The sequence below is a fragment of the Typopeltis vanoorti genome, chromosome 20 (genome assembly GCF_054136105.1).
Source record: "Typopeltis vanoorti isolate ZY-2024b chromosome 20, IOZ_Tvanoo_1.0, whole genome shotgun sequence".
NCBI lineage: Eukaryota > Metazoa > Arthropoda > Arachnida > Uropygi > Thelyphonidae > Typopeltis > Typopeltis vanoorti.
Window position 1 is genome coordinate 9,193,951 of NC_143568.1, and position 26,479 is coordinate 9,220,429.

At 36.7% G+C, this 26,479-nt stretch overlaps 1 protein-coding gene across 1 annotated transcript in view; it reads left to right on the plus strand.

Moving 5' to 3' along the window:
- The window catches only part of LOC150095219 (ATPase family AAA domain-containing protein 2-like), a 538,448-nt gene that overhangs the window by 327,010 nt on the left and 184,959 nt on the right, over window positions 1-26,479 (plus strand). Inside the window, exon 17 of the mRNA XM_090410622.1 lies at window positions 8,705-8,843. Within this exon, the coding sequence (XP_090266748.1) occupies window positions 8,705-8,843 (139 nt within the window). The remainder of the gene's footprint in view (window positions 1-8,704; window positions 8,844-26,479) is intronic.

Genomic DNA, 26,479 nt, shown 5'->3' on the forward strand with positions numbered 1-26,479 from the left:
GCATAGTTTGTGTCCTAGAAGCGCAATATCTGATCATATTGATTACTTGACAAATAACAGATTAATTTGAAAGAAAGTTTTTGATAGGAATATGTTAATAACACACTTAATTATATACTATCATCATCAAATTCCTGCCATGTACCCTCAAGGGGTTTACAGGATATGATAGTACTACATGAAAAAAAAAATTACATCATTACTAACTTCCTATCTACAATTTTCCTCCAAATCAGTCTGTTACTTGTCAAGACTCCAACATTATCAGATCTTATATTTCTATTGTCTAAGGCACTTTGTACCGTATCAATCTGCCTATATCTTGGTCTTCCTCTGGGTTGTTTTGCTGCCAACCTGGCAGAGAACACTTGTTTTGCTAATCTTTCTTCGCTCATTCTGTTTAAGTGACCATACCACCTGAGATTAGCTCTGCAAATGCATTCCTGGATGCTGACAATGTCAATTTCTTTCCTAATATCCTCGTTTTTAATATGATATTGCCATTGATGCCATCTGTTAACTACTATAATCTTTCTCAGGACTCTCATATCTGCGGTCTCTAGTCTTTGGTCAAGTGTTTTACTTCTGACTCAGATCCATAAGTTAAAACTGGTTTGAACACTGTCTTGTATACAGCTAATTTAGTGTTCCAACTAATTTCTCTCTTATTCCATATGAATTTATTCAATTGACTTCCCACCATACCAACTTTGCTGATTCTGTTGTCTATTTCTATATTTAATTTACCATCTTCACTAAAAATCGTGCCTAAGTAGCTGAAATGTTTTACTTGTTCCACAGGTTCTCCATTCACAAGACAGTTGACATTTTCAACAATTCTGCCTATTTTCACTGTCTTTGTCTTTTTATTGCTGACCTTCATACTATATCTACAACAACAGTTATTCAATTTAGTCAGGGAATCTTGGAGACTTGTAGCAGATTTATTTAGAAGTATAACATCATCCGCATAAAGCAAAGATCTGACATCAACATCTCCAATTTTGATATCATGTTTAATACCACTTTCCTTCATAATGTGATCCATATAGATAATGAATAACAGAGGGGATAATGTACTTCCTTGTCTCACACCAAATTTAACATTAAACCATCTTCCTGTACTTCCTTCAATTCTAACTGCTGACTTACAACTCAAATAAAGACTAAGTATTGCTTGATATAATGCCCCATTGACACCATTTAACTGTATGGTATTGAATAGCTTCTCTCTTGGCACCTTGTCATATGCCTTTTCCAAATCGACAAAATTTAATTACAGATCTTTATTATATTCCCATGCTTTCTCGACTATTTGTCATAAAGTGAAGATCTGACCCTGACAGCCACTATTTGGCCTGAATCCAGCTTGTTCTTTACCAAGCTTTTCTTCCACAATTCTTCTCAACCGTTTCTCAAGTATACTCGCATAGATCTTGCCAGGAACACTCAGTAGGGAAATACCTCTGTAATTCTCACATTCAGTTTTATTTCCCCTTTTTATATAAGGGTACTATGAGAGCTCTACTCCAATCGTTGGGAATTCCTCCCTCTGTCCAGGCTTTCTGAACTATGCAGTGCAGCCACTGTAAGACTTTTATACCACCATACTTCAACATTTCTGGTCGAATATTATCTACTCCTGCTACCTTTCCACATTTCAAGCCTCTGATGGCTATTTCAAGTATGGATATGTATTCCTGACTGCATGCCTGGTCAGTGTTTTTTACCATTGTGCTGTCATCACTGCTTGTTTCGTTTAGCAGTTTTTCAAATTAATTACTCCATACTTCAAGGATATCTTTTTCTCCCATTTTCATGTCACCTTTATCATCTCTAACTCCTTTTACAGCACTCTTTCCTCCATTCCTAAGCTTCTTCAACAACCTCCAGAATATTTTGCCACCTTCTTGATATTTATTTTCTATTTTCTTGCCAAAGTCCTCCCATGACGTTTGTTTAGCTAGTTTTACTCAGTGTTTAGCATTCTTGCATTTGTCTCTGTATTCTCTAAGAGCACAAGCTGACTTATTTGCCAGGAACTTTTGATATGCTTTCTTCTTTTCCTTCACTGCCTCTTTAACTTCCTGTGTCCACCATGGAGTTCTAATTTTTCTATCCTTGCAGACAACTTCACCACATGCCTCTCTAGCTGAATCAATCAGAGCTTTCTTCAAGGCTTGCCACTGAGTCTCTAAAGTTTGATTCCTGTTCTCAAACTCTTTCATTTTTTCTTCAATAATCTTTGTGTATTTTAGTCTACAGTTCACATCAGAGAGCTGCTCAACTTTTATTCGCTTTAAAACTTTCTTACATGTTATTCTTTTCAATATGAAATTCAATTTTATCCTGCTCAAGACTAAATAGTGATCACTTCCAATTTCAAATCCTCTGTACACTCTGGTGTCCTGCACCAGGGAGAAAACATCACTATCAGCAATAACATAGTCAATGAGACTTTTCTTATTCCTTGCCTCTTCTCTCCATGTGAATTTGTGCACATTTTTATGTTGGAACGTGGTGTTAGTAATAACCAGTCCATGTCCTGAGCAGAAATCCAACAGATATTTGCCATTATTATTAGCTTTGCTCTTTTCTCCAAATTTTCCCAAAATATTTATGTATGTCTCACAATCATTTCCTACTCTGCTATTTAGATCCCCAACAAGGACCAACTTTTCCTTTTTCATTGTGTCAGTTGCTTTTTCTAAAGCGTCAAAAAATTCCTCCACTTCTACCTTAGTAGAACCTTCTGTGGGACCATAGGCACAAATAAGTCTCATTGTCCAGTTCCCCATTCTCATATTTGACCACATTACTCTACTTGAGACTGACTGCCATTCAAGAAGATTATTCTCGTATTTTGTGTTGAATACTATGGCTACTCCATCTTTTCCTTGATTGTGATTGCCTGAATATAACATTTTGTTGTTATTTTATATACTACTGTCATTATATTCTATATGTCTATGTCTTATTGCAGTGCATATGATATATTTGATAGCTATCCCCAGTCTTTATAGCAAATCAAATTCCCTCTCTTACACACTTTTGGTAGCAGTTGTCCAGATAGGGTGACCAGCCGAATCCTTGGATGATTACCCTATATGGACCACATTTTCACCATTGTTGAGAAGTTTCACACAGCACACTTCAGGCATCTTTTCATTGGTATTCATGTCAAAGAATTTTGCAAGCTCTTGGCATTCAAGTAAATCAAATACCCTCTCTTACACACTTCGTTGGCAGCAGTTGTCCTTTTTTTTATATTTTCCAGTATTTTAAGACTAATACATTGAGAAAGATTTGAACATTTTCCGTATTCCTGAATGTGTTAGGAAGATGGAAAATATTCTCTTTCTTCCTCATAGCCTTTTAATTTGGTAAGTTTAACTCTTCGTCATTGCTTCTCACTATGCAAATTAAGGAAGACACTTAATCCCTCCTCATTCTGTCAGTCACTGTTTAAACACATACAGAGAAGAATAATATTTTTTTTTTGCTTTGTATTCATCTTATGCTATTATTCCTGTTGGAGTGAATTAAAACTTGGACATTTTCTGTCTGATTGCACTGGAATGCAGTCATTATACTGCTGCACTCCATACTGTATTGCTTATGAAAGAAAACTGCTATCAGTAATGTACAATTCACACACATATTCTCTTCTTTACATTGCCTGTGTTGTGTTTTTTACAATCCACATCCATTGATTGATCAAATATAGCAATTATTTTATCGAATAAAGGTGTTTAATCTAGATGATCACTTATGCCTGATTGCAATTGGCTATAAGTGGCTAGCAAATCATCTTGGGCAGTATCTAAATAATTGTCGTTGTTTCTGTGCAGGTAGCCAGTGAAAGCAAAATTATTTTATCAGCAAGATTCATCAAGACTGGGTGAAACCACAAATAAAATGCACAAGATCAAGCCTAACATGATGATTATCATTAATTGAATAATTTTTTCTTCTGTCCTGCTAGTTCACAGTTAGCTTTCTTACTTTGAGCAATAATGACCTACATGTGTGCTAGTACTATAAACACTACTAGTGGCTTCCTCATTTTGCCATACATCATAGTCTTATGGAGGGCCACCACTGTATTCAATTAGTCTGATATATTCAAATCAGACTAATTACTAGTCTGGCACAGCCAGACTAGTAAACAGCTGCTTCTTTCTTCTCTTCATAAATCTCTTGATAACAGGCTAAAGCATCATGCATTTGTTTTTGCTTTTAAGAATCATGAAGCATTAGAATCTATTTTCTCCAATCATACTCCTCTTGAAATCTCAGATGTGATTGCCATCTCTTTTGGCACATTTCAAGATGACACCAGAATGCTTTTTGTTATTATTGTTAACTTTAAAGAGGAAGAGCCTTTGACATGTTTTTTTATATGGGCAGTATGGAAAGGTGGCTGAGAGTGTAGTATGTGTTCTACAACTAGCAGGCTGTGGATTTAAATCTCATTCTGCCATAGATGTTTTGTTTGTTGTCATTAACATCTGAAACATAATCACAACAGAGTTAAAAAAACCAAACCTCCAAAGATTCTTTATAATTAAAACTATAAAGAATCTCTTCCACTTCACTAACATTTACAACTTGAGCCTAAACTCAAATGATGTGCACCACCGTGTGTAGAAATCCAGACTGGACTGCCTGTTTTTGATGAAACACAAAATGCAAATACATCAGTTTTTGTCCATGTTGACTGTTCAAATTACAGGCTGTGTGTTCACTAATCTGGTATCTGTCTGTCTGTGCAATTCCTTTCACCACAAGAATGATATGATACAAGGTGTGATACTGTACATACCTTGAATCTCATCTTTTTTGACTTTCTCTGGCTTCAGGTTTTCTTGTCCTCCACACTCATCATTCATCCCCTGTGTCTGCTACTCTGTTCATTCCGAAAATCACTGACTTCTTTAGCTTCTTACCCACTGAATACTGATTTCCTGTACCCTAGTCATTAGAACAGTGAATTCATCTTGGTTTTTTTTTTTTTTTTTTTTTTTTTTTTTTGTGGCATTAATGTCCACAGCCCAGCATCAAAAAATGTTGCTGGCTTGCCATGTAAATAACAGGCTGTTTTTTGTTCCTTTAGCTCTTTATTTTCATCTCTTTTAAATTCACAGTTTGTTTAATTCATTTTTTCATTATTGGTTTCATGTTTTTTGCTTTTTATATATTAACATGCTCAGTTTCACAATTTAAAACTTTTGTTTTCCAGGACTAACATTCAGTTTGTAAAACATAATGAAAATTATGGATACTACTACCGTGTTAGAGTAAAACTTTAGTTTAATATAAACCAAAATATACACTTGATGTTTCGACCTTCACATTAAGATCATCTTCTGGAGTATGCGTATATACAAAGAAACAAGCTTCACTACAATCTACATGGCATGCTAAAGTTACTGATCAACTGTTAAGACTATTTGCCTGACCTCTGGTGCTAAAAAAAACTCACTACATCAAAGCTAGAGTCCTGTTAGTATTATTTTCTATTAAGTTACAAAGTTAAATTAAGCTGGAGTATAACATGTTCATACAGAAAATAATAGCTAGATAAATAAACAGAAAATAAAATTATTTATATAAATTGCAACTGGTATGGATAGTGGCCAATAAAAGTGAAAAATTGCTTAAAGTGGGCTGAATGTGTGCAATCGAAATTCTTGGGATTTTTAAGCCCCATTATTATTAAGATTAGGGTGGTTAATCACAATTTCACAGGCTTCTTTAAATTTCCGTTCATACCAAGTTTTTGTATGATGCAAAGAACAAGTACTTTTAATCAGTTCGATGTAGGGTGTTAAGAGCATGATCTGAAAGGCCTGCTTTACCAAAATTATTATATTAATGTGTCATGTGTTCTTTTTTATGGATAGGGATTGTATGTCTAATTTCCCCAATATAAGATAAGTTACGGGTGCAATAGATGCAATAAACTCCGGGGTGTGCCAATGGGGAGAGAGGATCCTTAGAGGTGTTGAATATGCTTTTTAATTTTAAAGGTGGTTCAAAAGCAGCATTAAGATTGTACTGGTGTAGGATTCTATTAATTTTTTCTGATAACCCCTTAATGTATGGGATAGCTATGGTTTTACTGTAATCTATATTACTTTGATATCTCCAGTCAGATTCAGATTTCTCTCCTTGAGCTGCTTCCACTTCTAGCATTTCCTGGTACTAATTATGTGATCCATAGTCTCCTCAACCTCCAAAAAACTAGGTTTCTTCTTCATTCAAGATGCTTCTTGTCACTTGTACAATTCCTCTTAACTGTATAAATCACAAATCTGCCCATGCTTAAGAATACTGTTGCTTAGATGCAAGTAATGCACCTAAAACCTCCCTTAAAGTACTTGATGCTATTCACTAGAAGCAGTCTGCATAATAAATGACCTCACTGTTACAGTTTCCCTTCAGTTATCCTTTCTTTTAGGCTTGCACGGTGATCCGAATGCATTTTTGAAAATTATGGAGACAACTACCGTGTTTGAATGAAAACTTTAGTTTAATATAACTAAAATCTACAATTTGACGTTTCGACCTTTATGTCAAGGTCATCTTCTGGAGCATACAACTATACACAGAAAACAAGCTACACTACAATCAAACAGGTTTGTTAAAGATACTGACCAACCACTACAACAATTGTTGGCCTGACCTCTGGTGAAAACATAAAATAAAATTAAAAAAAAAAAAAAAATATATATATATATATATATATAAATAAATAAATAAAATCGAAAATCAAAATTCGCTCCTGTTCCTAGACACACGTCTTCCTTCAGGCAGTCTTTCCTTCACAGTCTACCGAAAACCGACACACACCGGCCAATACATACATGCGAATTCATACCACCACCCATCACAAAAATATGGAGTCATTAACACCCTTAAAAACAGAGCTACAACAATTTGCTCTAACCAGCAAGCCGTGAAACAAGAACTAAAAATCATCAGCGACACATTCATAAATAATGGCTATAACAAAAATACTATTAATAAAATACTCCATAAAACAACAACAAAAACGAATCTAGATTACAGTAAAACCATAGCCATCCCATACATTAAAGGGTTATCAGAAAAAATCAATAGAATCCTACAACATTATAACCTCAATGCCACCTTTAAACCACCCACTAAACTTAAAACCATATTCAACTCCTCTAAGGATCCTCTCCTCCCATTAGCACATCCTGGAGTCTGTAGCATCTGCTGCCCCTGTAACTTACCGTACATTGGTGAAACAGGACGGACAATCCCTATACGCCAGAAAGAACACATTAGACACATTAAATATAACCATTATGGTGAAGCAGGCCTCTCAGACCATGCGCTCAACACCTTACACCAAATCAACTGGAAAAGCACCCGCTCTTTACACCACACAAAAACCTGGTATGAAAGGAAATTTAAGGAAGCCTGCGAAATCTTGATAAACCATCCAAATATCAACAACAAAGAAGGCATGAAAATTCCAAGGATCTGGATGGCACACATTCAGCCTACCTAATATATAAGATCCAGCATAAGTCAGGACTCTAGCCAATCTACAACTATTATTAGAAGCCATTCCATTCCAACTGGCTGGAATGTACAGGTATAACATGTTGTTATTATATATATATAGATAGTTACTTGTTGTTGCGCCCAATGTATTTCTACAACCAACAGATAACACTAATAATAGGACTCTAACGTTGATGTATACTTTTTTTTTATTTTTTTTATTTTATTTATTTATATATATATATTTTTTTATTTTATTTTATTTTATTTTATTTTATTTTTTCACCAGAGGTCAGGCCAACAATTGTAGTAGCAGTTGGTCAGTATCTTTAACAAACCAATTTGATTGTAGTGTAGCTTGTTTTTTGTGTATAGTTGTATGCTCCAGAAGATGACCTTGACATAAAGGTCGAAACGTCGAATTGTAGATTTTAGTTATATTAAACTAAAGTTTTCATTCAAACACAGTAGTTGTCTCCATCATTTTCAAAAATGCTTTCCTTTCAGTTACTTTCTCAGAGCTTTGTTTCTGCATTTATATCCACTATCATTCGTCAACTTTCTGAAAACATGAGCAGCTGCTAGTTAACATCCATGCCCAGTTCTTCTTCTTCTACTATAATACCAATTTCTCCTCCTGATAATCTTTCATTCCATTTACTTCTGCTCCTTTTCTATACATTTTCCAAAGGACTTCCAGCTATTGAAGAAATCTGTTGACAGATTTCTTCTTTCTCACTTACTACTGTCCAGTGTCTATATATGATTGATATTAAAAGAAAAGATAATTATAATCCATGGATAGATTTTAAAAAAAAATTATTTTTCCATTTTCAAGGATCGTATTCATTGTTATCATTACAGTTGTTGCCTAACTGACTAGACCTCACAGAAGACTTTATTTAAGAGCCTTGCACAGACATTAAGTATTCACCTCTTTCTTTTACATAGTCTGAAATATTGCTGTTTTCAAATATTCAGCTGTAACATTTATATCAACCTCCTCGCATAAGAGGACTCAAAATCTATTAATTGCTTGAAAATTTAAGAGCAGATGTTTTAAAGCATTATTTCATTATTGTTTTGTGATGTATAAATTAAATGTAAGTCCTAAATATCTGTCTGAAATGCAGTATAGATGCAAGCCTTTTTTTTTTTTTTTTAGATAAAAGATCTCTTTGATGAAAAGCAGGAACAAGTTTTTGAAATGACTAATCCTACAGCTACTGAGCGGAGTGAATTTTTTTCTATTTTACTTATGAAAGAATTGGTACGACCTCCAAACCAGAAGAAGAAAAAGAAAGGTGAGTTATCTATTTTATATGTGGAAAGGCAGCAGAAGCATGTAATATTCAACCAGAAATGTTCAAATATGGTATAAATATTTTATAGAGGCCACACAAGCATAATTCAGAAGGTGAATTCCAGATAATTGGTGTTGATCTCCCATGGTACCCATCTGCAAAAAGTAACAGAAGTGAACATGAGAGTTATAGTGGAATTTTTCTAACGAGTATTCAGGTAAGATTTATGCAAGCATGCCTTGTGGAAAGGATGACTTTGGAAAGAACAAGCTAGGTTCAGGCTATATAAAGGCTGTCAGGATCAGATTTTTACTTCGAGCCAGTCAAGAAATCATAAGAACAAAATAGTCTGTATTTAAGTTTTCTGATCTGGAAAAGGCATATGTCAAGTGTTCAAAATTCTTTCATTATATCTGGGACATCAGAAAAGTAATATATAGGCCAGTAGGAAAAGGAAATATATAGGCCAGTGTTTGTAAAAACGAAGTTATGATTTTTTTTTTATTAGTAACATTGTGTAAGTTTTGTTTATGATATAGTTTTAATTCAGCATGACATGTTATTTTTTGCTTATTTTTATATTTCAGAATGATCCAGAACAGTAGTAGGCAGTAAATCATTGTTCAGGGAATTCAGTCTGAGGGACTTGGTGTGATTCCATGTATGTACATGCTCACTTTTGAAAGTGAGTGATAAGCAAAAATGGAAACAAATGTATGGGACATGTTAAGTGAGGTGACCGGAGTGCGAATGTCATAAGGAAGGTGGTAGTGTGTTGAATGTTTGTGCTTTTTTTCTAAACCTAGTGGTTGGCGGGATAGCAATGCTACTTTAGTAGGGAATTGTCATAGAACAAGGTGGTTGTCTATTGCCTTCCTTCTCCATTAGCATTCTGTGTCTGTAGATATGTCTGTTCACATGACTTGCCTCTTTTGAGAGATGAAAAACCCAAGTTTCTGAGAGAAAAAACCCTCCTCATCTGTATGAGACCAGCTAATTCATTTTTGATTAAAAAGACATGATAAAGGTTCTTCGCATCGTAGATGGGATTCACACCCAGGTATTTCTAACCAAAATGCACTGTCAAAACCAACTGAACTACTGAGTGTTAGTGAAAAGGGTGCAAAAATACAAATGTTGTATCGAACATAGAGAGGAATACAGAAATGAGTAATGGTAAAAGAACCATGGCTGAAAGTTTCCCCCAGTTGGTGATCTCTAATAACATAGCATAGTATGCATGGTTTATTTCATACCAGAACAGTTTTATGTCAGAAATGAATTACAAGGTAGGTTCCAAAAGTTTCTGGCCTGATATACAAAATTCTCGCCAATTTAAAACACTATGTGTGATAGATAGCACCATCTATGGGGAACTTAATGTACCAGTTTCAACTCTCTACCAGCATCATTCAGTTGGAGGCACTCATTTGACTGACACATAGCATGATAAGTGGCTGTAATGTTAAAAATTGTGTACCGTGTTGTGATCAAGTTTTTCACCAAAGAAGGGCTTTCTCCAAGTGCTGTCAAACAGTGATTGGATACTGTTTATGGGGAAGCTTCTCCTTCATATATCACCGTGAAGAAATGGGCTAAACAGTTTCGCCTAGGAAGAGAGCATTGATGATGATTCTCTTGATGGTTGGCCTGTGAAAGTGATGTCTAAGGAAAATGTCTTTCTTGTTTAAGAGGAACTGCTCAATGACAGATGGCTGAAACTCGAAGAAATTTCAGCAATGTTGGGGCATTCTATAACAACTGTCTTTTGCATCTTTTATTTAAATTAAGGGGATATTAAATTCCACATAGTTTTAAAACCGAATAAGAAACTCAAAGATTGGAATCTGGCAATAACAATATATTCAGGTTATATTCAGGCAATAACAATCAAGGAAAAGAAGGAGTAGCCATAGTATTCAACACAAAATACGAGGCTAACCTTCTTGAATGGCAGTCAGTCTCAAGTAGAGTAATGTGGGCAAATATGAGAATGGGGAACTGGACAATGAGACTTATTTGTGCCTATGGTCCCACAGAAGGTTCTACTAAGGTAGAAGTGGAGGAATTTTTTGAGGCTTTAGAAAAAGCAACTGACACAATGAAAAAGGAAAAGTTGGTCCTTGTAGGGGATCTAAATAGCAGAGTAGGAAATGATTGTGAGACATACAAAAATATTTTGGGAAAATTTGGAGAAAAGAGCAAAGTTAATAATAATGGCAAATATCTGTTGGATTTCTGCTCAGGACATGGACTGGTTATTACTAACACCATGTTCCAACATAAAAATGTGCACAAATTCACATGGAGAGAAGAGGCTAGGAATAAGAAAAGTCTCATTGACTATGTTATTGTTGATAGTGATGTTTTCTCCCTGGTGCAGGACACCAGAGTGTACAGAGGATTTGAAATTGGAAGTGATCACTATTTAGTCTTGAGCAGGATAAAATTGAATTTCATATTGAAAAGAATAACATGTAAGAAAGTTTTAAAACGAATAAAAGTTCAGCAGCTCTCAGATGTAAACTGTAGACTAAAATACAGAAATATTATTGAAAAGAAAATGAAAGAGTTTGAGAACAGGAATCAAACCTTGGAGATTCAGTGGCAAACTCTGAAGGAAACATTGATTGATTCTGCCAGAGAGGCATGTGGTGAGGTTGTGTGCAAAGATAAAAAAATCAGAACTCCCTGGTGGACACAGGAAGTTAAAGAGTCAGTGAAGGAAAAGAAGAAAGCATATCAAAAGTTTCTGGCAAATAAGTCAGCTTTTACTCTTACAGAATACAGAGACAAATGTAAGAAAGCTAAACAGTGTGTAAAACTAGCTAAACAAAAGTCATGGGAGGACTTTGGCAAGAATATAGAAAATAAATATCAAGAAGGTGGCAAAATATTCTGGAGGTTGTTGAAGAAGCTTAGGAATGGAGGAAAGAGTGCTGTAAAAGTAATTAGAGATAATAAAGGTGAAATGAAAACAGGAGAAAAAGATATCCTTGAAGTATGGAGTAATTACTTTGAAAAACTGCTAAATGAAACCAGCAGTGATGACAGCACAGTGATAAAAAAGACTGACCAGGCATGCAGTCATGAATACATATCCATACTTGAAGTAGAAAAAGCCATCAAAGGCTTGAAATGTGGAAAGGCAGCAGGAGTAGATGATATTCGACCAGAAATGCTGAAGTATGGTGGTATAAGAGTCTTACAGTGGCTGCACTGCATAGTTCAGAAAGCCTGGACAGAGGGACGAATTTCCGATGATTGGAGTAGAGCTCTCATAGTACCCATATATAAAAAGGGAAATAAAACTGAATGTGATAATTACAGAGGTATTTCTCTACTGAGTGTTCCTGGCAAGATCTATGCAAGTATACTTGAGAAACGGTTGAGAAGAATTGTGGAAGAAAATCTTGGTGAAGAACAAGCTGGATTCAGGCCAAATAGAGGCTGTCAGGATCAGATCTTCACTTTACGACAAATAGTCGAGAAAGCATGGGAATATAACAAAGATCTGTATTTAAGTTTTGTCGATTTGGAAAAGGCATATGACAAGGTGCCAAGAGAGAAGCTATTCAATACGCTGCAGTTATATGGTGTCAATGGGGCATTATATCAAGCAATACTTAGTCTTTATTTGAGTTGTGAGTCAGCAGTTAGAATTGAAGGAAGTACAGGAAGATGGTTTAATGTTAAATCTGGTGTGAGACAAGGATGTACATTATCCCCTCTGTTATTCATTATCTATATGGATCACATTATGAAGGAATGTGGTATTAAACCTGATATCAAAATTGGAGATGTTAATGTCAGCTCTTTGCTTTATGCGGATGATGTTATACTTCTAAATAAATCCGCTACAAGTCTGCAAGATTCTCTGACTAAATTGAATAGCTGTTGTAATAGATATGGTATGAAGGTCAGCAATAAAAAGACAAAGACAATGAAAATAGGCAGAATCGTTGAAAATGTCAACTGTGTTGTGAATGGAGAACCTGTGGAACAAGTAAAACATTTCAGCTCCTTAGGCACAATTTTCACTGAAGATGGTAAACTAAATATAGAAATAGACAACAGAATCAGCAAAGCTGGTATCGTGGGAAGTCAATTGAATAAATTCATATGGAATAAGAAAGAAATTAGTCGGAACACTAAATTAGCTGTATACAAGACTGTGTTCAAACCAATTTTAACTTATGGATCTGAGAGCTGGGTCAGAAGTAAAACACTTGACCAAAGACTAGAGACCGCAGATATGAGAGTCCTGAGAAAGATTAGAGGCGTGAACAGATGGCATCAATGGCAATATCATATTAAAAATGAGGATATTAGGAAAGAACTTGACATTGTCAGCATCCAGGAATGCGTTAGCAGAGCTAATCTCAGATGATATGGTCACTTAAATAGAATGGGAGAGGAAAGATTAGCAAAACAAGTGTTCTCTGCCAGGTTGGCAGGAAAACGACCCAGAGGAAGACCAAGATATAGGTGGATTGATACGGTACAAAGTGCCTTAGACGATAGAAATATAAGATCTGATAATGTTGGAGTCTTGACAAGTAACAGACTGATTTGGAGGAAAATTGTAGATAGGAAGTTAGTAATGATGTAATTTTTTCATGTAGTACTGTCATATCCTGTACACCCCTTGAGGGTACATGGCAGGAATTTGATGATGATGATGATGAAGATTGGAATCAGAGAGTTTCTTGCCGAATATAGTAAACTATAAAGTATCGGCGACACTGGCGTGAGCAAATGCAAGTGACCCTAGCACGTAGTGCAATACCGGAAGCTTATTAGCCCTTTATATTTAAGTCTTTTGCATCATTCACAAGAATCTTGACATGACGAAGGTCAGTGCAAGGTGGGTGCCCCAACTTCTTTCTTCAATTCAGAAGGAGCATCATGTGATCTGTTCCTGCAAGAGCTTTGCCAAGGGAATCAGAGAGAAGTGCTAGAATCCATTGTTACCAGGGATGAAACCTTGGTCCTTTATTACAATCCTCTTTCCAAAAGAGAATCCGTTGAGTGGTGCAAACCAGGCAAAGCACTGCCGAGGAAAACCAAGGTAACTCATTCCACCAAGAAGATCATGGCAACAATCTTTTGGGATTAATGGGTAATTCTCTTGATTGACTTCAAGGAAAGGAATATGACCCTGAATTCAGAATATTATGCTTCACTCCTGCACAAACTGCACGCTGCCACAAAGGAGAAGATGTGAGGAATGCTAAGTCATGGTGTTTGCCTGCTTCATGATAATGCTCCAGTCCATACGACTATTGTTGCGAAGGCTGCGGCGAAGGACTGTGGCTTCCAGGAGATTGAACACCCACCCTTCAGCCCAGATCCAGCATTCAGTGACTACTACCTCTTCTTGAAACTGAAGGAAGGCCTTCAAGGAAGAAAATTTGCAGATGACAATGAGGTGAAAGATGTAGTTTTAGGCCATTTTGCAGACAAAAGTACAGACTATTTTTTCAAGGGCATAGAAATGTTAATTCGAAGATGTGAAAAGTGTGTTGAAGTAAAGGGAGATTAAAAAATGACACAGTTTTCTTTCTATCACTTTTAAAAGATAGTCAGGCCGGAAACTTATGTAACCACCCTTGTATTCCCAAGTGATTTTTTTTCTTATTTTAAGGATCTTTGAAATTGTTTTGGCAATTCCAGCAATCATTAATACATAAGCCTGTTCTTAGGAACAGGCTTGTGTGTATATATGTTGAGTTTTCTTCAGGCAGAAGCCATTCTGTTGCATAATTTTCCTGATAAAGTCCAATTCTAGTTTGCTCCAATTCCTAAAGTCTGAGCAGACAACTTGTGTTTTGTTAAGAAGCATTTTGATGATGCCTGTGTTTTGAGATGAATGATATGCAAATTCTTGTAGCTATCAGCCTGTGAAGGTTGACTATCATTATGCCAGTGAAAGGGGAGGTTGTCCAGAAAAGGTAGTTTTCTGTCTTTCTCCATAGTGAATTTGGTATGAGGATGTTGGTAATATTTATTTTGGCAAGGAATGGAAGTGGGGGCACCTTCAAAATTTGAACATATAACAAAGACATTATGTTATATCATCATCAGAAAAAGGCATATGACAAGATGCCGAGAGGAAGGCTCTTCAAAATGCTACCATTATATGGTGTAAATGGGACATTATATCAAGCAATACATGGTCTCTATTTTAGCTCTAAGTCAGCAGTTAGAATTAAAGGAAGTACAGGAAGATGGTTTGAGGTAAAGTCAGGTGTGTGAGAAATGTGTATATTATCTCCACTGTTATTCATTATCTATATAGATCACATTATGAAGGAAAGTGGTATTAAATCTGATATTAAATTGATGATGTTATACTTCTGAATAAATCCAATACAAGTCTTCAAGATTCCCTGACTAAATTGAATAACTGTCGTAATATATTTGGTATGAAAATTAGCAATAACGAGACAAAGAGAATGAAAATAGGCAGAAACATTGAACCATTGCATAGGCAGAAACATTGCAGGGGGTACATTGAAAACATCAAGTATATCCTGAATGGTGAACATATAGAACAAATTAAACATTTCAGCTGCCTAGGAATAATTTTTAGTGGAGATTATTATTATTATTATTGTGTGACACCTCCAGGGAGTCCAAAGACTCATCGAGGGAGAGTGTGGCAACAGCATCAAACAATTGAAGCCCTTAGAACTACTAACCACACTCAAACTTGCTTACCTTTTTGCATGAGCCATTAGTAGCAGAGGTTTTACCAATCGACCAACCTTTGGCAAATTAAATATAGAAATAGGCAACAGAATTAGCAAAGCTGGTATGGTAGAAGTCAGATGAATACATTTATGTAGTATGAGACAGAAATCAGTCAAAACACTAAATTGGCTGTATACAAGAAATTCAAACCAGTTTTAACTTACGTGTCTGACAGCTGACTTAGAAATAAAACATGTGACCAAAGACTGGGGATCACAGATATGTGGGTTCTGAGAAAGATTAGAGGAGTAAGCAGATGGCATTAATGGCATTGTCATATTAAAAATGAGGATATCAGGACAGAACTTGATATTGTTAGTAGAGCTAATCTGAGGTGGTATGGTCACTTAAACAGAATAGGAGAGCAAAGATCAGCAAAACAAGCAGGTCTTCCTGTGGGGCAGGAAAAAGCCCCACAGGAAGACCAAAGTGTAGATGAATTGATACAGTAAAAAAGCGCCTTAAAAGACAGCAATATAAGATCTGATAATATTCTAGTTTGACAGATAACAGATTAGTTTTGAGCAAAATTATTGATTGGAATTAGTTAGTAGTAGTGAAACTTTTTCGTTTAGTACAGTACTATTATAATTATCCTGTACACCTCTTGGGGGTACATTTCAGACTTTGATGATGATGACAAAGACATCATCCATATATCATACCAAGATCGTTGGTCTTAGAAAGTAGTTCTGTCATTTAAGGAGAGTTTCCTGTTATAATTAGCAATCTCCATAACTACTACAGCTCCTCTTCATTTGTTGGCTTTTACAATTATTAGGGATCTGTTTTACCTTAGAGATTTTAAAACTATCAGTTATAAGGGTGATGTGTTTAGCAGAGAAAATTAATTTTGAGTTTTATGTTGGGCCCATATACGAGAGGTTGACTGGTCAACCTATAGTACGTTAGTACTGTATATGGGTAGTAGTTTGGGAAAGGAAAAACTTGTTTACATTTGATTTAAAAGCCCGTATGTTGTATTCCTTGGGAAATACCTCGGGGGAGACTGTTCCACAGTACAGCAGTTGTAGGGATGAATTAAGAAGAAAAGAAACTTGTTCTGTGGGATTCAAGGTGTACTGTGAAAGGATGTTGGACAGCAGCTGTATGTGTTTCAATGGGCTTAGTATACAGAGTGGGGGAATTATTGATGCTGTTTCAGATGAACATTTCCCATGGAAATATTTTTAGAATTTTTAGAATATATTTTTCTATTCTAAAATTTTCTATTTGTATATTCTATATTTTTAGAATGATGATGATGATGATAACATAGACGTTTGGTCTCTGTAATTATTATATTCTATGTGAGAGTGAAGGGAGCGAGTTGGTAAGAGATGGGTCATTTATCAGTCTAATTGCTCTCCTCAGTATTGAGTCAAGCATTTAGTAGCCCCATTCCAAATGTGAGAGCAGTATTCGATAGCTGGACGGATTTGTGATTTGTATAAGGTTAACTTGGTCACATATCTTGGTCACCTACTTCGTAATGAAAAATATAAGATACTTCAAGTGATTATAAAAGGGAAGATAAATGGAAGAAGAGGACAAGGAAGATGAAGAAAATCTTGGCTGGCAGATATCAGACAGTGGACTGGTATGAACTCTGAGAGACTGCTCAGAATAGCTGAGAATCGCTCAAAATTTGCCAAGGTGGTTGCCGACCTCCGATAGGAGATGGCACTCAAAGAAGAAGAATAAGGTTAACAGCTGTTTAGAGGTAAAGTAATGTCTAGAGCAAAAGAGAAAACTTAGCCAGGAGCGGCTCAATCTGAGGATAATTCTGAGAAGAGAAATCTCATCTTGTCTGTGAATTTGAGTGTTATCAAAAATAATACTGGAGGAAAACGGTTCTTTTTTATGAGATATAAGACAGAACTGGGTTTTACTAGCATTGAAGTTCACGAGGTTATCTGAGCTCTATTGGTGGATGGCATGGAGTTCAGAATTAAGGGCAGTGGTGGTGGTTGATGCTCTGTTGGTTGAACTGAGTTGTGTAGAGTAGGGTTTGTCAAATGAAAGGGAGGAGTGCAATGTACTGTCGTCTGCAAAACTGTGTATTTGGTTGGGGGTCAACTGAAGTAGGTCATTGACATACAGAAGGAAGAGGATACGGTGAGAGAACTGAATCTTGTGGGACCCCAGCATTAGTTGGATGATGAGAGGATAGGGAGTCATCTACCATCACACATAGTGTGCATCCAGACAGGAAGGTGGAAATCCATCTTGCAGAAGTCCTGAGACCGTCCAAATGATGGTAGTTTGCTTAGTAAGCCTTTGTACCAGACCTGGTCAAAGGCTTTAGAGATATCAGATGCAACCACTTATGATTTTGCCAAATTTCTCCATGGCATTTGTCCAGTGATGGGTGACGTATGATAGTAGATCTCCTGTTGATCAGCATTGAAAGAATCCATACTGGTGGTCGCTTCATAGCTGGGTTCCTTCAAGGTAGAATAGGAGCTGAGAGTTGATGGTTTTCTCCATCACTTTGGATAGGACTGAAGTGAGTGAGATAGGGTGGTAGTTAGATGGCAGTGATTTGTCACCCTTTTTAGGAATGGGTTGAATATAGGCCAGTTTCTAGGCTTTGGGATACATACCAGTGGAGTAAAAGAGTGTGTACAGATAGGATAGGATAGGAGTCAGTTCTGGTGCACAGACCTTCAGGACAATTGGATGAATGCCATCAGGACCAGGAGATTTTTTTGTGTCTAAATTAAACAACAGGTTTATGATCGCAAAAAGATATAGGCGGCATTGTATGTTGGGCAGTTGGAATGACTGGAGGGCATTTACCATTGTCAGTTATGTGTTCTTTGCCTCTAATGCAAAGCACACATAACTGACACAGCTGAAGCCAGGAGGTTAACTTTTTCTGTGGGTGATGTTGCAATTGGGCAGTCTGGGTATGATAGGAGTGGGAATAGTGTAGGACAGAAGTTACGACCAATTGTCTTAGATGATAGAAATATAAGATCTGATAATGTTGGAGTCTTGACAAGTAACAGACTGATTTGGAGGAAAATTGTAGATAGGAAGTTAGTAATGATGTAATTTTTTTCATGTAGTACTATCATATCCTGTACACCCCTTGAAGGGTACATGGCAGGAATTTGATGATGATAATTTTCTTGCATCTGTTTTGGGCTTCAGTATAGGCATTGAAGGAGGATGGAGTTTTTGATTTGAGCAGTTGTGGTATGCCTGATTTTTCATTTGTACAACCTTGGTACATCTTTTGAAGAACCAGAGTTTGGATGGGGACGGCATTTCAGAGTAGTGTGGGGAATGTATGTTTTCATGCCAGTACGGATTACTTTGGTGATACGTATGGTGCATATGTTTGGACTAGAAGACCGGAAACAATAATCCAACCATGGGAATGAAGCATAGTAGTCTCGGAGACTGTTCCAGTTGGCACTGTTATAATGCCAAACTACTCTTGTGTGGGAGTAACTGTGTAAGCGTTGTTGCATGGGAGAGCTGATAAGCAGTAAGTTGTGGTCAGAATTACCCAGGGGGCTCACTATATTCACTGCATATTTGGAAGGGTTATTGGTAAGGAAGAGATCTAGGGTATTTTGGGAGTGGTTAGGGTTATCTGGTATTCTGGTTGGCTTTTGAACAATTTGTGTAAGGTGTTTAGTGATGGCAAATGTTTCAGCATCTCTGCAGGATCTGTACAACTGGAAAAGGAAAAGCAATTGGTGTTATGGACATTGAAATCACCCAAGAGGATGATTTCACTGTTAGGAGAGTGGGACTGGAGAAAATCAACTTTTAAGGAGTGGAAATGAAAGAGCTCAGAGTGGTTCTCCTTTCTTTTAGTGTTGCACGGTGATCAGCATTCGTATTAGAAATTATGGACTTTACAACCGTGTTATAAATAACTTTTAAAATCCCGACGTTTCAATTTTCATATTAAGATCATCATCTGGAGCATATACAAATATACAGGACAAGCTGTGTTACATTACATACAGCAAGCTAGAGGAACAATGATTTGATCATAGGTTATTCTACTGGCATGATCTCTAGTGGAAAAAAAAAATATATATATATATAAATAAATTATTTAGAAACTTCATCAAGCTAAATTCTATTTATAATAACATGAATAAACATTCTTTCTTATAGATAGTTTTCTTTCAGTAACAATGATGTCCTATTTTTAGTATTACAATTGTTATTTTTGATATAGGATCCTGGATTAACTATAGTCCTGTTTACAGTTGCTCTTAGAGAGGAAGATTCCGTGGGTCGAATATGTGCCTTCCATACGTTTGTTATTTTTAGACCATCATTATTGTTCAGATTGGGGTGGTTGATATGAATCTCACAGGCTTCCTTAAATTTACATTCATACCATGTTTTGGTATGATGTCGACAACTAGTGCTTTTCCAGTCAATTCTATGTAAGGTGTTCAGGGCATGATCAGAAAGGCCAGCTTCACCATAATTATTATATTTAATGTGTCGTTTATGTTCTTTTTGTCTGATAGGAATTGTGCATCCTGTTTCCCCTATATAAGGTATGTTACAGGTGCAATAAATATGGTATACTCCAGGGTGGGGGCCAGTGGAGGGAGTGGGTCTTTGGATGAATTGAGTAAGCTTTTTAATTTTGCAGGAAGTTTAAAGGTGGCTTTGAGGTTGTATTTTTGTAGTATTCTGTTTATTTTATTTGATGTCCCTTTAATGTAAGGAATGGTTATAGTTTTATTGTAGTCAGGTTTGTCTTTGTTTTTTATTGAGGTCTTGTAGAGAATTTTGTAAATAGTGTTTTGGCTGTACTCATTTTTTGAAAAGTATTGCTGATGACTTTAAATTAGTCTTTCAGTGCATGTTCGCTGGAGCAGATCTTCAGAGCCCTGTTTTTTTAGAGTATTAATGACACTTAGTTTTTGTGTTGGGTGGTGGTAGGGGTTTTTTATATGTATATATTGGCCAGTATGTGTTGGTTTCCAGTATACAGTGAAGGAAGACGTGTGACAAGTGTATCTAGAAACAGAAATGTGTTCTGTTTTTCAATCTCAATTGTGAACTGTATGCTTTTGTGTTGTTTGTTTCGGTGGCTAAGGAATGTGTCTAGTGTTTGTCGGCCATGGGACCAGATCGCAAAAACATCGTCAACGTATCAAAAGCCAGACTTTGGGTTTTAAAGGAGAAGAATCTAAAGCATGTTGCTCAAAATGTTCCATATAAAAGTTAGCAATAGGGGGGATAATGGCGAGCCCATGGCTGCGCCTTCTTTTTGTAGGTAGAAAGCGTTTTGCCATACAAAATAACCAGAATGTAATACATATGCAAAGAGTGGCTTGATATTTGGAGGGAATTTGTTCTGTAGAAGAAGGATTGTATCATTGATTGGGACATTCATAAGGAGGGCAGAGACGTCAAAACTGACTAATGAATCATCTTAGCCAAGAAATTAACGGCAACACTCAAGGAGTTGGTGTTGCCGCCTCCTATATAAGAAACACAACACTTCATAAACATTATCAAAGACATTACATTAGAAAAAGATGGTTTATTAGTCAGTTTTGATGTCTCTGCCCTCTTTATGAATGGCCCAATTGTGCATTGGTAAGGCAGAATCAGGCAAGTTATTTGACAAACAAAACAATTTATTCATGCTAATTCAAGGTACATATAAAAGTTATTACCATACAAAAAATTTTTCAGGCTCTACTTCATTCAGCAAATTTAACATGGAATTACTATAAATCCACGTGTCTGGTTCTCCACTAGATTGATTAATCAATTCTCACTTAAGCTAAAAATGACTAATGCAATAAATACTCTCACATATAGATCAGACACGGGAACAGACTTGTACACCTCACATTAATTTAACTCAGACTATAAATATCATTAAGCATACTAAAACTTTCACATACAAAACGTTAGCTAATTCCTCATAACTCTTCACAACTGCTTTAACAAACTGCCTTCCATCGTTACTACTGTTCTTAATGCTAACAAACTATAAAATCAGCAATCCTTGCCATAAATTACACATCTGGGAAAGCCCTATACAAAAAGTCTTACTTGTTACTTAGTCATCCAGTTCATTATACAAGATCCCAGAGATCGTTGACACCTTCTTCTACTTTCCAGTAAATTTCACACATGGGCATCTTATACGACATCGATGATTCTTCACGAGCAAAGATCATTAAGGAACTTAGCGGTGGGAACTCTGGAATAGACCGTCACTGCTATTACGAACCTCCTATCATCGTCAGACTTCTGTTGGTAGAACGTGGATCCCCATCCTTGGCACAGCAGGACACACAGAAAACTCCTCACAGAAAGAGCCCCAATTTCATTGATTCTTTCCCTTTTTATTCTGCTCTTCTGACGTTGGAACTCCTACAGATTGAATCGCCCGGATTTTCTTAGAGGGGGGGGGTCTTCTCAGCCACTCTGCAGTCGCTGAGTTAAGGCGGGAAACCCTGTACTTCATTGACCTTCGCGAGTTGCGATAGCCTCAAGTCTTACATTCTTAATCCCATCTGAGTCATTTCTTTGTTTGTACAATTTTCTTATTACAATTTATTCTAACATTTTTTTTCAGGTTTAGTACAGCAAAATTGAGTTCAGTATTAATCAAACTACAAGTATATTATATTGATTTTATTTCCCAAGTAAAATCGATATAAAAGAAATTTTATTCTAAATTCCCTCTATACAAGATTTTACACCTGCCTTCCTGACATCATTCTTTCCCTGGTTCCAGCACTCCCTCGCATTCTTCTCATTCTCTCTCTCTCTCCTACTGTTTCCATTCTCTCCTCTTCTATCGTTCCCATAACTCTCTCTCTTCCACTGTTCCTATTCTCTCGTCTTCTATCATTCCCATAACTCTCTCTCTCTCTCATTCCCTCTCTTCTACTGTACCTTTTCTCTCCTCCGCTATCATTTCTATAACTCTCTCATTCCCTCCCTTCTACTGTTCCTATTCTTTCCTCTTCTATCATTCCCATAACTCTCTCTCTCTTACTCTGATTTGTCTTGCATTCATCCCTTCCTCGCATAATCTCATCTTCCACACTTCTCATCTCATTCCCTAGACATTCCACCTGCTCTTTCAGCTCATCTCTCTCTCTCTGCAAGTCAGCCACTCTTGTTTGCCATTCATCCTCCCAATTGAGACCATCTCTGAAAACGTCACAATCATTCAACCTTTCCACATTTCCCACTCTTATTTTTTCATTCATATTTCTCTTGCTGTTCTTGCCCTCTATCATATCACTCATTCTCTCTATGTGGAGAACCTCCTGCCTCTGACTCATCGATGTTCGTTATAGTCTCAACGAGGTCAGTTGTAGTCTTCTCTAACTCACCAAATTCCTCCCATTGCCTGCATTTTGCGCATGTACGTATTTCCCCTTCTCTCACCTGCCACATATACAACTGCCGGGACGCGTACATTCCACAAGTCCCACATTCCACAAAATCCTTTATTATTTCACGCAAAATGAAGTCCATAAATGGAGGAGGACTTGTGATACTCCATTTGCAATTTTAGCTGCCGCCATTATTCAAAATAGTGTTGAAGAAATATTACAACTAAATGCTAAATAAGTATAAGTGAGTATGTAGGTATAACTATATAAGTATAAGACATATTTAAGTATACTAAATATCTAAATAATGAAAACTTATGTTATCTTCTTCCGTTATGCTTCCACCGTTGTGTATCTGATTCCGACCCCCCCTTCTTGGTAACCAAAAATACACAATATAGAGAGAACGAATCAGAGTAGGACTGAGAGAGAGTTATGGGAATGATAGAAGAGGAGAGAATAGGAACAGTAGAAGAGAGGGAATGAGAGAGAGAGTTATGGGAATGATGAAGAGTAGAGAATAGGAACAGTGGAAGAGAGGGAATGAGAAGAATGCGAGGGAGTGCTGGAACCAGGGAAAGAGTGATGTCAGGAAGGCAGGTGTAAAATCTTGTATAGAGGGAATTTAGAATACTCCAAAAACAACCACTGAAGGACACTTGTATTACAGAAAAACAACGTAGCACAAATTTCGACAGAAGTCACAGTATTGACCAATTAAAAAAGGACTTTTTTCAGCACAGCTCAAATCCCCTGCCACATACTTTGGCGATTCTAGCACCCTCCCCGATATCAAACTACAATTATGGAGTATGGAGTTTACACACACACACACCTAATTATGGAGTTTACACACACACACAATTCAAACTTTATGCCAAAGTGACAATGATTTGATCAACCGTAATTACTACAGTCCTAATTTAAATTTATTATTATTATTATTATTATATATATATATATATATATATATATATATATACACAGGTATATCCATTAGGCTTAGGTTTATCGTGGGAGGTCTGTTTAAAAAAAAATAGTTAATCAACAATTGTCAATACTTGCACAATGTCATATTTTGCCTTGAAATCATTCATCTACAAAACACACAGAACTGACTTTGGCATTCTATTCCACTTATACACCATTACCATTCTCTAAGAAAAAAATCTAGTCCTCATTCTCTTGCTAACCACATTTTACTTCTGTAACCCACAAATCATCCTCATATAGAGCATCATACAGTCCTGCCATCATCTTAGCTCTTGCTTCTGAATCCGTTCCACCTCATCCACATATCCAAGAAATCCAGATGACCAAATTTGGCACAGTAATCCAGATGAGACCCTATCAAAGCCTTATGAAGAGGAATAATAACCCAGTAATCCTATGGGCTGTTTTAACCACTTTTGCAATATGTCTCTTTTTGCAAACTCCCTATCTACCAACACCCCAAATCCCTCACTTCATCAAGTTCCTGGACATCAAAATGTTACAAAGCTGGTAATCTTTTCACTACAAAATGCATAACCTTACACTTTGCCACATTAAATTTCTATCCATTCTCCTTTGCCTATACTGCCAGTCTATTTAAATCATCCTGTAAAATATCAACATCATTTTTGATGATGATGACTGTTGCTCTACCTAATTTTGCATCATCTGGAAACAACTGAATATTTCCCTTCAGATTATTTCCTATATCATTAATGAACAAATTAAACATTAGTGGTCCAAGTACAGAGCCCTGTGACATGCCACTCGTCACAGGACTGCGCACAACTACTGTCAGATATCTTTCTAACAACCACTCCGTTATTCAGAACAGACTAGCTTCAAATCCATACCAATTTGATGTAACTTATGTATCAGGATTCCATGTGGTATCGTATCAGACACCTTTGCAACATCCAACAGTATGATCATATTGCTATTTCTTTTATCCAGCTTGGCTGTCACTTTATAGAAAGCGAGTAAGTTACTGAAGTTACTAATCTACCCATTAATAAATCTATGCCCCCTACAATATTCCAGTCCTGAATTTTGCCTTTAACTAACTTCTCCTATACTTTGACTAGCACTTCTGAAATACTAATTGGTTCATAATTAGCTACTTCTATCTTGGAATCATCCTCATACAATGGAACTATTTTTACTTCTTTCCATTCCCTTGGGAATGGAAAGAAGTAAAAATAGTTCCATCTAGTTTAATCTAGACTCTGTGCGAGCTGAGACTAGATTAAACAATCTAGTCAAAGGAACTTTTTCCTAGTTTCCTAATTTACCAGTTTCCTAGCACATTCTCATAATATACCAGCTGGTGTATTCATCTGTATAGCTCTATTTGTCTGAAAAACATGCAGGTGTGTGTGCATGCACACGTGCGCACGCGCACACACACACACACACACACACACAGGGTGGCCATAATTAAAGAGAAGGTGTTCAGAACCCTGTAGCGAAAAATGTATTGGATGAAATTCAACCAAACTTGGTGTAAGTACACTCTGGAACATGGGATTTTCATTTACAAGAAAAAAATAAATAAAAATTCTACCACCAGCGGACAATTGGTGCCAGAATCGCATTGTTTCTACTGGTAAGTTGGTGGATATAAGGAAGATCGAAATAGATTTGCGTCATTCCGATAAGACTGAAGTGCTATAGAACTCACCGGAAAATGCGTTGCTTGTCAAGCTTTGCTATCAACAATGCAGCAACGCTAGTGCCATGCATCAAGAATTCTGGCATTTGAAGGATAAGAAGATAGAATAGGTCCAATGAAAATAGCAAATCTTTAGCAGTGAGGCCAGAGTGAGGGTGCGAATGAATTATTTCTCAACAAGTTGATGAAGTTGCAACTGCCATTGTGGAACATGGAATGAATAATGCACAAGTGTCCATTAGTGCTTGCATTATCAAAACAATTGGACATGCCATACTCAACTTTGTGAAAAATCCTGCATCAAATGCTGAGGATTTTCAAGATCTCCCATACTCAAGCTTTGCTTCATGGCAATGCAAAAACTCTACTGCATTTTGCCCTGATGTTCTTAGCTCAAATGGAGGTGGATGATGCATGGCCATGGAAAATTTTGTGGCATAACGAGGTACATTTTTATCTGAAGGGTAGTGTTAACTCTCATAGTTGTTGCATTTGGGCTGTGAATAGCCCTTATGTGTTCCAGACCCCTTTACACTCACTGAAAGTCACAGTTTGGTGTGGTTTCACTGCATTGTTTATTATTGATCCGTACTTTTTTCAAAGAACTTTGCCCTCTGCTGTTAGGTATCGTGAGATGCTGCACAACTTTGTTGTCCACAACTGCAGCATTGAAGATGCCTTGGCTCTATCATGTTCATACAGGATGGAGCATCACCTCACATTGGATTGCCAGTACAGCAAATGTTACGAAGATGCTTCACAGAACCTAGAGTGATTAGTCATGCATTTACCACAGTATGGCCACCTCATTCGCTTGATCTTGACTCTTGTGACTTTTGGTCATGGGGCCAACTGAA